General features: G+C 39.6%; 1 protein-coding gene across 11 annotated transcripts in view; it reads right to left on the bottom strand.

Moving 5' to 3' along the window:
- The window catches only part of ARB2A (ARB2 cotranscriptional regulator A), a 274609-nt gene that overhangs the window by 260778 nt on the left and 391 nt on the right, over positions 1 to 13440 (bottom strand). For 6 of the 11 annotated variants that reach the window (XM_020793259.3, XM_078386307.1, XM_078386306.1 and 3 more), the window contains exons 2-4: positions 7531 to 7654; positions 4717 to 4818; positions 1089 to 1189 (exon numbers count right to left, since the gene is read on the bottom strand). In XM_020793259.3, the coding sequence (XP_020648918.1) occupies positions 1089 to 1189; positions 4717 to 4818; positions 7531 to 7636 (309 nt within the window). In that variant the 5' untranslated portion in view covers positions 7637 to 7654. Of the gene's footprint in view, positions 1 to 1088; positions 1190 to 4716; positions 4819 to 7448; positions 7655 to 12924; positions 13131 to 13175; positions 13195 to 13440 lie in introns of those variants that run through there. The other 5 variants (XM_078386303.1, XM_078386302.1, XM_078386305.1 and 2 more) reach the window with 5 other exon arrangements.

Raw genomic sequence — 13440 nt, 5'->3', positions numbered from 1 at the left:
TTCGACTTGTGGCCAGAGCTTCCGGTTATGAACACAAAAAGGCAAAGGGGAAAGGCAGGAAATTCAAATTGCTAACTGTAGGTTGCGAAGAGGCTGCTTCTTTGTAGTTCTTTTGCCCCAGCAGTTAGAGTGTGCGCAGTAGGAGGAGGCTGCCTGGTAAGGTAAGGTGCTGTTTTCTGCTTTTTAAAAACTGTTCTATGTGGGTTTTGCAGCGTGGTTCTGGGCTGGGGGGGTATGTTTCTGTGCTGTGTTGTTGTTTTGTTTTTTTTTTGTGATTTTTTTTGCAGCCCTAGCACCTTGTGACAGGGCTTGTTCCTTTGTTTTTTATTTTTTAATTATTATTATTATTATTGCAGCCCCAGTGCCTTCGGGGCTTGCTTTGCTGTTTATTTTTGGTTTGTTTTGTTTTTTTAAAGCCCCAGTGATGGAGCTTGCTGTGCGCTTCACTTTTTGGTTTGTTTGTTTTTTAAGCCCCAGCGGCGGACCTTGCTTTGCTGTTTAATTTTCACTGTTATTTTTTAAAAGCCCCAGTGACAGAGCTTGCTGTATGCTTTATTTTTGGTTTGTGTTTTTTTTAAGCCCCAGCGATGGAGCTTGTTTTGCTGTTTATCTTTTGTTGTTGTTTTTTAAGCCCCAGCACCTTCTGACCGGGCTTGCTATGTGCTTTATTATTATTATTTTTTGCCAGAACGGTTTAATCGTGTTCCAATGCATTTCAATGGGAAATGGTGCTTTGACCTACGGCCATTTCGAGTTATGTCCATCTTCTGGAATGGATTATGGTCGTAAGTCGAGGCACCACTGTACTTCATTTTATATTATTTAGCAGCATGTAAAAGTATCATTAAAAGTATGTGCACAAAAATAGTATCAAAGAGTCATACAAAGTATCACAAAAGTTTAAATCATCTTTCTTTGTGAAAGACATTTAGTAAAAAATCCCTGGTTATGTTAGTGAAACCTGCCCTTAAATAGTCAATTTTTCTCCCTTATTTAAATCAAACATAATGTTATTAACACAGTGCACAAAAACAGGCACATAAACTCATAATATCTACTCAAATAAACTGTTTATATATAATATATACCTCTCCAAGAGCTTCATAACGCTTTTGGTTCCATCTATGCAAATCTTCACGGTAGTTAAAAACAAACGGTTCTCCAGTTTTTATATGCCTTAACTGTCCCTCTAGAAAAAAGAATAGCATAAGATTAAAAATATGTCTAGAGATAATACTAAACTATTTACTCATACAAAAATATTGTCGTTTAAGTAATAAATTACTTTCAGTTTGTCAGTCAGATCCTGAGGATTATGACTGACAATATTTTCTTGTCTCTTCCATGCCCCTGGAATGCTATTCCTTCAGTCAAAGGTGGGATGGAGCACAAGGGCCATAGCTGCAGGAATCATGTTCAGTCAATGTCACACAAAATGACCTTGTAGGTCACAGGGTGTGGGAGAATGGAGTCCTCTAATGCAAAGGTCCCCAACCCCCGGTCCACAGCCCAGTACCGGTCCATGGCCTGAGATGGACCGGATCAGAGAGACACTTTCCCCCCACCCCCACACATACTCCCCCCCCTGCACAGCCCCTTTGGTCTGCCTGCACCCATGCAAACGCTCCCCCACCCCTAAAATAGATAAAATATGTATCTGTTTTATATTGATTTGGTTTTACTGGTCTTTGACCATAATAAAGTATAGTACTACTACATCAGTTCATTATTGCTTTGCAAATCAGAATACAGACACACCTTTCTTCCAAATATAAAAGCATAAGCACCATTTACAGGCCTGAGCAGAACAAATGTCCTAATGAGCAGCCATGATGTTCAGGTGTGTCAAAATGCTGAGTCACTGTGACTCAGGAGGGCTGGCTCTAAGATGATGCAACATTTGTGCTGATTGGACACAACCAGAGGCATAAGCGTATATACAGTGGTGCCTCGTATAACGAGTGCCTCGTATAACGAGGAATCCACATAACGATGCCTTTTTTGCGATCGTTTTTGCGATCGCATACCGATGTTGCCTATGGGGAAAAATCGCTTTGCAATGTTTTCCCCATAGGCACCATTTGCCGGCTGAACAAGCAGGCGTTCGCTCGGGAGGAGGTGGGGGAATCTTCCCACCTCCTCCTGCCCGATCGCCGGCCTGTCAGCCGGCTGAAAACCCGGCGTTCGCTCGGGAGGAGGTGGGGGAATCTTCCCACCTCCTCCTGCCCGATCGCCGGCCTCTCAGGAGGAGATCCAAGGAGGATCCAAGCCGTGGGGGGAGGGTCGGAAGCATAGCCGGACTTCAGCCGGCTGAAAACCCGGCGTTCGCTCGGGAGGAGGTGGGGGAATCTTCCCACCTCCTCCTGCCCGATCGCCGGCCTGTCAGCCGGCTGAAAACCCGGCGTTCGCTCGGGAGGAGGTGGGGGAAGCTTCCCACCTCCTCCTGCCTGATCGCCGGCCTCTTAGCCGGCTGAAGTCCGGCTATGCTTCCGACCCTCCCCCCACGGCTTGGATCCAAGCCGTGGGGGGAGGGTCGGAAGCATAGCCGGACTTCAGCCGGCTGAAAACCCGGCGTTCGCTCGGGAGGAGGTGGGCGAAGCTTCCCACCTCCTCCTGCCCGATCGCCGGCCTCTTAGCTGGCTGAAGTCCGGCTGTGCTTCCGACCCTCCCCCCACGGCTTGGATCCAAGCCGTGGGGGGAGGCTGGGAGCGGACTATTCGGCAGTCGCCGAGGCTCGGATCTGAGCCGCGGCGGCTGCCGAACAGTCCGGCTATGCTTCCGACCCTCCCCCGACGGCTTGGATCGCTATGCGAATTCATCGCTGTACGGGGCGCTCGTTAAGCGAGGCACCACTGTATCTTCTGAAGAAAGGAATCAGGACATTGAAAGCTAAGTGTTACGTAAGTGACTACATTTAAAGACAAACCTTTCCCCATAAAACTGGGAAGTATAGAAAGCACTGAGAATCTAGAATATTTTCAAACAAAATAACAAAAAATGTATCTGGAGTTAGTATGTGGTTCTTAACATGCTGTCTTCTGTAAACTATGTATTAGTAAAAGACAAAAGCAAAAAACATTGAGATTGTGCTTAACCTTAAGTCAGGCCACTCAACTAATTGGCTGCTTGTTGGACAGCAACCATATTACAGCTAAGTTACTTTTACATGTAGATATATTGTACCTATGACACAGAAGTCTAGAACTGTAACAGAAATTAGGGTGACAATAATTACAGACATCTATTCTTGAGAGACAGCAAATATTTACAGTATGTATGTTTAATAAACAGCGATCCATAGCCACTGTGTTAGAACTCAGGCCATGTGGGCTAACTCCTGAAAAACACAGGTCTCCACGTGGATATTACGTCAGTAGTCATTTCTACATTCCCTGTCAACATATGACTACAATTTGAAATATTAATTTTCAGTCCGGCTGACATGAGAATTGTGTACCTTACTGTGATTAGTCTGAGTAAAACATTACTTAGGCCCACTGCTAACTTTTTGGGAAGCAGAGAATAAGTTTTATTTCCTGCTTTCAGAAGCTCAAACTACATGCAACATGACTTTTAGCCTCGAAGAAGTTAGGTTTCACTATGTTCAATATGACTTGTTCCCTAGTAAAGGTATTTGGATGGGATGCTAACAAGCTTGTTCATTAGATCAAGGATTGCACACCTCTAAAGGTTTAAAAATGTAGAACTTCCCTGAGCTGTACCATTTCCAAATAGCTATCATGAAGTACAGAACATGCAACCAACAACATTTAAATAGACTTGATTAGTTCCTTGAACTGATGCACCACTTGATTTTAAAAAGAATTCAACTAACACATTTTCAGCAAACAAGTGTTGTGATTTTTTTTCATTTTCAAGTGCAAGTTTAAAATACAGACAAACGCAAACACATGACCAAACAAGTGTTCACGTTAAAACAAGCACATACTGTACAGTTGAATCTTCACAGGAGTATGTGTGTAAGGTTCAACAATGACCGTGGTCTTTCAGTGTTCGGAAAACCTGGCTATATAGGCAATTAAGATGTTTTAATAACGAAGAAGACAAAAAGAATTCAGAATGTCCCCCTCAGGAGCAGATTTGAGATTTACTTAGTTGGCACTCTTAAAATGCAGCAGCCTAAGCTGCCACTATCCCAAAACAAAATAGATCAATTTGTTCCAAAAGTTTTCTGCCATAAGTTCCACTACATATATAAAGATCTTTGACTTCTGAGGATTTCTTCAATCATTTCAGCTACATCTGAGTTAAAAACATACACAACTGCCACTGCAACTCTGAATCTCATCAGTCAAAAAGATGTGCATTCGATATTTATGTTCACAGAGTAATACTTTGTTGCAGAGTATATTATGTAATAATGACCACTGATGTAAAACAGACTATTTACAAACCAGCACGTTGGGAAGCAGTTGAATACAAAAATTCAGTGAAACATCACTAAGTTCTCTGTAACTGAGTTCATATTTTTATTATGACCCAAGGACAAGCTGAAATAATGTAAAAATATGCATTTGTCTACATCAGGTGAAAATGGAGGGGATATACTTGACTTTTCCAGCTTAGTAACTTAGTTACATTATTTCAATTAGTTATACAAAGGCATGAAACTTAGTCCACTACCAATCAGACATCTAGAAAAAATATTATTATTCTATCACTTCTAAGTGAGTTCTTATAGCATGTATTACTTACTTTCATTAAAAGCGTATTCAAATCCTTCAAGGGTATCAGGAAACTCAAGAGGTGGTTCATCTTTTTTCATCAGTTCATCCAAATCTATTCTAGACAACAAGTCTGGAAAAAAGGTGGGGAGAAAGATTGTCTTTCTAGACATTTAACATCAAATGACTTTTTTAAAAAAAGGTATTTTAAACTGAATTGTATATAAAAATAAAGCACTGCATAAAAAACACAATTTGGGAATCCTGTAGTTCATATAATTTTGAATTTATTAAAGCTCAGATTTTAAATAGAATCCAGTAATAAGTCACAACTACAGTTGCCCTATTAAAGCAGTGAGGATTTAGTGAATCAGCATCCATACAAGTTCCACTAACTCTAGCTGCCATTTACTACTGGATTTTTATATGAAATATACTCTGTTAAAAACTGCATCATTGCATAATTGTAATTACATTACATCAAAATCTTGTAACCAGACATTTGCCCAGTCACTTGTACTAAGAAAATGATGATAAACAACTAGGCTTTCTGTCTCAGGGAAGGGAAGGAACAGTATGGTCAATCAACCAGTGATATAGTGGGAGATGGGTGAATTTGACTACCCTGTCGAACGCATGAGGAAAGAGTCCTGTGAGGTTCCATGTGAATACTACATTGTTTCTAAAAGACAAAAGCAAAGCAAAGTGTGCTGCTTATAAACAACCCCATAGTGCTTAAAGCTCTCTCTGGGCAGCTTACAATTTAATTATGCAGGCCACACACTGCCCCCCCAGTCCCATGAACTAAGTACTCAGTTTACTGACCTTGGAAGGATGAAAGGTTGACTCAATGGCAAGCTAGCTACCTGAGCCTGGGATCAAACTCAGGTTGTGAGCAGAATCTTCACTGCAGTTCTAAAGTTTAACCACTGTACCATGAGGCAACAGGTTTATGGTTCTAGCTATAGCCCATATTTCTTTCAAAGAACTCAAGAAGGTATTAAGGTATTTCATTTTATCCTCAAACAATCCTTCTCTGTGATAGGCAGAAAACTAAAGATGACTTACAGTTCCATTAATACACATAAAAACACCCAAAAGACATCAGAAATATTTTTAAAATAACAATGAACACTTTTGATGGCCAGCAGTTCTTCCCTGTTAGTTCACATGAAGCGTAAAAGTGTGGCGTGAAAAAGAACAATAAATATAGAAGATCAACAGAATTTATTGTAACAGATTTCAATACTAGATCTGGAATACAAAAACCCAAAATACAATACAGCTAACAAAAAAGGCATTAATAAGCCATTTGTTTAACATTTTCTTACATGATAGACTTTACAAGAAGGGCAAATGAAGTCAATTAAGTAAAACATGAACACTGTCTACAAATAAATGTTATGAAAACTACGTTCATAGTAATCAATAAATATCTAGCAGCTCAAAAAATGTAGTTGAAGATCCAAGATGAAAATGTGAAAAATGTTGGCTAACATGACTGTGGTTAAATGAAGAAAGAAATCAGAATTCTGCAAAAGAAGTTAGAACAGGGATGTCCCCAATCAGCTTCCTAAAGATGAAGAATTGTAAAATGTAACACAACTGAGTTTAAGAATGTGCTTTGTATGGTATGATGTATCCTCACTGATTGTGGACTTTAACACAGATACTATGAATGTGGACTTTAACACAGATACTACTAAAACATACAAGCATATGAAATGAGGATTTATGACAGGATGCTAAGAATTTCCTGGATTAAGAGGGTGACCAAAGAATAAGTACTAAAGTATCATCATCCAGCACCAATAAGGTTTAATTTAAATTAACTGAAAGCTTCCTATCTGAGGCTCCCTTTTGCCCTAGTGAAACCTTAGGATGGGTGGAAGTATTTAGTAGTAAAAAATTGCCAGTAGTTCTGATCTTAGAGGCAATTTTCCCCTATTAAAGATTCCTCTTGCCATTCAGTAGCTTCCAAAGGCTTCCTCAGGGAGCCTCAGAATGAAAAAAGGGGGAGATGCTTTCAACTAATCTTGTGCTGATAATGATATCATCCGCTTCAGCGGCATAACTTTATGCAACAAGATTTTTCCCAATACGTTATTGGAATTAACAGAACAGTAAATTTATTCCTGTAATTCATGTTAAAGATCTTAGAACAAGTTGAAGATCTTAGAATCTTCTGATTCTAAACTGTGAAATACTGTAAGTGATTCTCAACTGTTTCACATACTTGCTCCTTCATTATATATTTCAAACATATATCAGTTTCTAGCACATGGTGAAGAAGGTAAAAGGAATCTCAAATAAAACAGAACTTACAGGAGATACCCTATATCACATTAAAGTCTTGCCACCATTTAACAGTTGGACAAGCAGGGTTGCCAGGTTCTCAGATTACTGCTCTGGACTGAATACAGTATTTTAAATTTCTATGCTCAATAACATTTGGACATACCTTTCCAATATCAAATCTTAAAGAATGTTACTCATGATTATGAAAGAGAAAATAAATAGTTGCAATGTCAATTGTTCCCAAATTTCCAACTTTCATAGAATCAGAATAATTGAGTTGGAAGGGGCCTATAAGGCAATCGAGTCCAACCCAATCCCCTTTACTTTGAGAAATTCCCAAATTTCCAATGCTTTTCCAATACTTCATTTTTCCACAGAGGTGAACCAGAAATGCTGAATTATGGTCAGGAGTAAGAAATTTATTGAAGCCATAAATGTGGGTTGTACTCATCTGCACTTGCTCACCTGTTTTACTAACCACAAAATTACAGTTCATCAGAACACAGTCTACGGAGTGCCTATGCAGAAGTTCCAAATTAATCTGTACCCTTTAAAGCTGTAGTCTTCTCTTTTTCATCAGGACCTCCTTGTTGGAGTTGTGCCATGCTTATCCAAATTCTCAGCCAGATTAAAGTAACAAAGAAAATGTGCATCAATCTTGAGGTGATGAGCTGGAAAAGGAAGTAAAGAAAGTCTGGAATTTGCACAAAGTTTTGTTCAGACTGCTTCCTGAATATAATCACTAAGACCTTAAAAAGTTGGAGGGGGCAAACACCTAAGAAATAAATATTATGTAGAAGTCAGCAAGAAGGACTAGGACAGTTTCCTAGTTTGGACAGTTTCCTAATTTGGTAATGGCTGTGATGGCCAATGGACAACTACATGTGAACCTGTATGAAATCTATGGATATGAAACCAGATGTTCTAGTTCTGAATGGATTCTGAATGGATTCACTGTATTAACTTGTTGATTTGTGCGTTGGCAAAACAAAACATTCCTTCTGCATTTGTATCTACATATGCTTCGACTCTCCACCTTTTCTTTTGATTACCCCATTTTCTGGACATGTCCTGGCATTCCATGCTTCTAATGCTTTTCCCCAATGAACACAAGAAGCCAGATCAGAAAAAGTCACTTTAGTTCAGCACTGCCTTTTTACAAAGACTAACCAGTAGCCTATATAAAGCTCACAAACAGGACAAAAATGCATTAGTACCTCTCTCAAGGTCATAGCAAGGCCAAAGTAAGTGAGGCACTTTCCTCAAATGTGCAATTTTCATCCCACAGAAATTATATACTGTATAGTACAGTGGTGCCTCGCATAACGTTTGCTTCGTTTAACGTTTTTTTCGCTTAACGTTTATTTTTTCAGAGGCAGATTGTGCTTCGTATAACGTTTTTCCCTATGGGCGATTTTCGCATAGCGATTTTGGGACCATGCTTCGCTTAACGTTTTTGGTTTTAGGTCCCCTGCTTCACTTAACGATGTTTTTTTTTTCAATTAAAAAAGTGTCTTAGAAGGGTCAAAAACGGTTCTAAATGCTTGGATTCGTTAGAGGACCCCTTAAGTCATGTGCAAACCTGATTTGGCTTTGATCTGACTTTTCGTTATTTTTTTGTGAATTCTTTTTTTTTTTTTGGCCCATAGGAACCAATGGACCTGTCAAAATCTGACAGCTCCATGCTTTCCTATGGGGGAGAAAACAATTTACAAAAAATTAACGAAAGTTCAGATCAACGCCAAATCAGGTTTGCACACAACTTAGGGGGTCCTCTAACGAACCCAAGAATTTAGAACAGTTGCTGAGTCTTCATTAATTTTTTGTGAATTTTTTCTTCCCCCATAGGAAATAATGGAGCTGTCAGATTTTGACAGCTGTCAAAAGTTGGGGGGGAAAATTCACCATTAATTAACGAAAAGTCAGATCAAAGCCAAATTAACTTTTGCATCCGTTTTAGAGGGTGCAGAAGCTAATCCAAGCATTTAAAACCATTTTTGACCCTTTTATGACACACTTAATTTTGCAAAAATTGACTTCGCAAAGCCCTTGAAATGTATTGAGTCAGCTACAATACATTCCAATGGAGGATACATTGTATCGTTTAACGATGTTTCCTATGGGTTTTTTCGCTTAAGGACGGCAATCCGTGCCTATTGGAACGGATTAACCGGTTTCCAATGCATCTCTATGGGAAATGGTGTTTCGCATAAAGTTTTTTTCGCATAAGGTTTTTTTTTTTGGAACCAATTAAAAACGTTATGCGAGGCACCACTGTACTTATATATGCATCTACTATCCCAAATGTAATACACCATTAATATCAGGGCACATTCCGTAAGTTCTACTGAGCCATTCCCTACCCGGATAAGTTCACTACACTTACTCCTCTCTCTAGCAAACTAGCAGAAATCTCTCTTCCCTAAAGACCTAATGAGCTTATCTGGAGTAGAAACAACTGAACACCAGCATATATGTATTCAATTTGGACCAAGCACTGCAATTATAAAATTTTCATGCAGCCTCATGTAGGTTTCTGATACCATGCTGACTGCTTTCCCATTCTCTTCACTTTTTAAACACAGCAGCTAAGGAGTGTGTTGGTACAGCAAGCGAGGAACAATTTTATATTTTGCCTGAGACACAAAAATTAGCTAATTACAGCTGTGCCTCTCCACTCTTTTACCAGCAATTGGTACTGAGAGAGGTATCAATATGGAGGCATTCTGCCACTAGCCAGTGACAGCGGTGGGCATCACTAATCCTTTGGCTCACTATCTTCTCACTCATACTTACCTTCCTTCTTTGCTGCTAGTGATCTGCCTATCTCTAAGACTTTTATTATTATAAACTTATACTACTTTAGAATCTACATTATTTTATTTAAATCTTTACATTTTTTCTCAACAGGCATATCATTTTATGATATCATAGAATAACATGTGTCTACCTTTTACACACATGAATGACTTCAGTCATAGAATGACCTGGAATGAAGCTAAATGTTATGAATATTTATTTACTGCCCCTCTAGTGGACAAATTAGTCCAAGGAGTTTAAAAATAAAAAAGTCAGAACCCACATGATCCCAATAACAATATATCAATATGACAGTTCAACTATCTAGATCTAAAATTAAAACAGAAAATAAAGCAGAGATTTTACATATCATCTACATACATTATTGCAGACATTCTCAAGGGGGGCTGTATAGACCCCAAGGGGCGCTGGCACATTTAAAATGGGACACAGGTTGAAAAATGTGAAAAGGGAATTTTCTATTCATCTTTCATGCTGTATCCCTGTTTGAAAAGGGGGCCTGGAACCTGAGAATAGCTCCTAACAGGGTTGTGACTAAAAAAAGGAATGTGAATGGCCGCTTTTCTGAATAGCTATATTTTACATGAAAGCTATTTTGAGGATATTTGGCAAGGGAGAAGGAAATAAATGCCACAACTGTAACCCAAATCTAACTGAAAAGTTCTCAGCTACCTTTTCCTAGAACACATCAGGTTTTTGGCTCAATATATTTAAATACTAATTTACTTTAAAGATGTGAAGCTGCCTTTTAGACACATGAAATTCACTGTGATTACATATATTTAAACATATTATTCAAATATGAATTCTGTATGTTTTCGGAAAGAGTGGACAAATATTTAAGAAATTTGTACACACAAGTACATACAGTATTTTTCAGAATATGGCGTCAAATATCAAAGAAAAGTGACTTTGATTTTATGTTTGCAGCATATACCCTATTATACATAATCCTTGAGTACTTAATAAAAATACTGCATATCAAAGGATTAAAAAATCAGAAAAATACTCGTTATGAAACAAGGCCACAGTTTACATTAAGCTAAATATAACTTAACACATTTTCAGAAAGTGTGGGAAGATCAATATTTCCCAGCAAGTGCAAACCAGTTTTCAATAAACTGCTATGCTAGAACTACAATCCTAAAACTGTATTATAGGATTAGAATGACAGTGCCATATAGTATACAGTGGTTCCTCGCATTATGAGTGCTCCGTTTTACGACGAAATCGCTTTATGTTGAAGGTTTTGCAATCTTTTGGTGAAGACCTGGAACAAATACTAGATACTTCTAACTCTGAAATAAAAGGACATGCCACCCCACAGTTCATTATTATGGGTTCATGATAGTAATGAAGTAGGGAACTTATTTCTAAGTGTGGTAGAAGAATTTATAGTTATTTACTGTGGAACAAATAACTTGCTATTAGCACCACAGGAAAAAGCAAAAAAATAGAAGCAATACCAGTTCTCCAATCTTTTTTAATGGCACAAGGAAGAGACCAGACAAAGGCCACCATGATTCTCAGTGGAGTCTCAAACTCAGGTCATAATGGACACATGGGATTCTGGTGGCAACTTTACTGGGTGAAGAGGGAAGACCTGAATTTTCAAGGAGAACCCAAAGATACATCTCTCCTAGCTCATATCCAAGATCTACAACTACAGTGGTGCCTTGCTTAACGATGTTAACTGGTTCCCAAAAAATCGCTGCTAAGCGATTTCATTGCTAAGCGAAACGCGGTTTCCCATTGAAATGCACTGAAAACCGGATAATGCGTTCCAATAGGAACAAATTGCCGTCCTTAAGCGAAAATTGCCATAGGAAACATCGCTAAGCGAAACGCAGTTCCCCAATTGAAATGCACTGAAACCTATTCAATGCATCTCAATGGGGGGGGGGGGGGGAAATACAACAACAAATTAAAAAAGAGTCAGAACAAAGTCAAATTTAGTTAACAAAGGGTTTATTAACTGCACTTTATGATTTCAAACATTTTAAACAGTAAACTTTAGCTTTATAAATAACAGAAAAACATTTTAAAAACAGCAGACATGAGGCTGTTTAAACCATCATTAAGCGAAACAGGGGACCCAAAATTTAATTGCTATGCGAAGCATGGTCCCAACCATCGCTAAGCGAAAATTGCCCATAGGGACCATCATTAAACGAAGCGTAAAAACGCTCCAAAAAAGTCATCGCTAAGCGATTTTGTTGTTAAATGAAGCAATCGCTAAGTGAGGCACCACTGTACTTAATCTTTCATACTTAAATGTTTATACTTATCACATGCCATGTACATTACATATAATACTGTGTTAAATAGATTTCCAATCCACAACTAGAAAATAAACAGGTAAAGAAGAAATAGTTTCTTCTTGCAGTAACTTGGTGGTATAATACATGTTTTGTGTGCAAACTGTCACAGGCTCAATCCCAGGCAAGTTCTACTAGGTCTGGGAAAACTTTCCTTGCTAAATCAAGACTGTACCACACAGTTGTATCAGACTGACACCACTTTTGTCTCATAAGTAATCCTGGCATTTGTAAATGAGAAACTTCAAATTCTCTGCTGGAGTTCACTCCTCTGACCAGAGCATTCTAAGTATTTAACAAAACTACATATCCCAAGATGCTACACGATGGAACCAGAACTTTTAAACTGGTATGTGCCTGCTATAACTAGGTACTGCACATTTATTCCAGTTTAGTGTGGTTAAAGTTGCCCTTGATGAAGTAATAGCATGGCTTAAAACATCCTAGATTCCTATGTTCTAGAGTCTGTTGCCAGGCTGAAGCCAAATTCCAAGTGGCTTGAACCACCTTATTTGAACTGAGTGACAAATGATGAGCATCAATGAGAGCTCCACACCTATCTCACTCTTTTAGGAAAAGCTGCAGTTCTGGATTTTAAAAAAAACTGAGTCTCTTCTTCCTGTTGATATCTGCCCTGAGTTACCTTTGCAGAGCTAGTCTGCTCAAGATGATACGAGGGGGCGGCAGTTATTACCACCCCAAATTTGGTGTGAAGAATCCCCTGCTTCATCTATAAGCCACCTCTAAAAAATCCTCTCCAGAAAACAACACAGAGATGGGCAGGTAAGTCAAGAACAGAATACCTGGGCGACTCAGTATTAGCTTTATGCCAGTGGGGATATAGCTTTCCTACAGTGAGTGAAGAGAAGACTCCAACTGGAGTAACTCCTTCTTTAAAACTGGCCACAGAACAAGATTCAGCCACAAGATCTGGAGGCTATTAATCTCCACACGCTTTGAAGGAATGCGGCAGGAATTCCTGCTGCCCACCAGAAAGGGAAGCAGGGTCTTGACAGGCGAGGCCCCGACACGCTCCTCGCACTTCCCTGCCCACCTCTTGACACAGCACCTCTGCTCGCCCCTCCGCCCAAGAGGGGAAGGCAGGCCTCGAAAGCGCCTTTGACTTCTGGCAGCGGAGGGGCCCTGTGCTTTCTGGTCACTTCAGCCAAGGAGGGAGAAGCAGCAGCTGCTGCCCCGCAAGCGCGAGTCTGCTACGCGCTCCGAGGCACCAGGACGGGCGGCGGCCGCCTCTTCCTCTCCTTGAGCAAGGCTGAGAAGGGAGCGAGGGCAGGCGGTGCCGGGAGAGGCGACGGGGCGGG

This window comes from Pogona vitticeps, chromosome 2 (genome assembly GCF_051106095.1).
Source record: "Pogona vitticeps strain Pit_001003342236 chromosome 2, PviZW2.1, whole genome shotgun sequence".
NCBI lineage: Eukaryota > Metazoa > Chordata > Lepidosauria > Squamata > Agamidae > Pogona > Pogona vitticeps.
The sequence above is the reverse complement of the archived record's forward strand: the minus strand, read 5'-3'. Positions and strand labels throughout refer to the sequence as shown.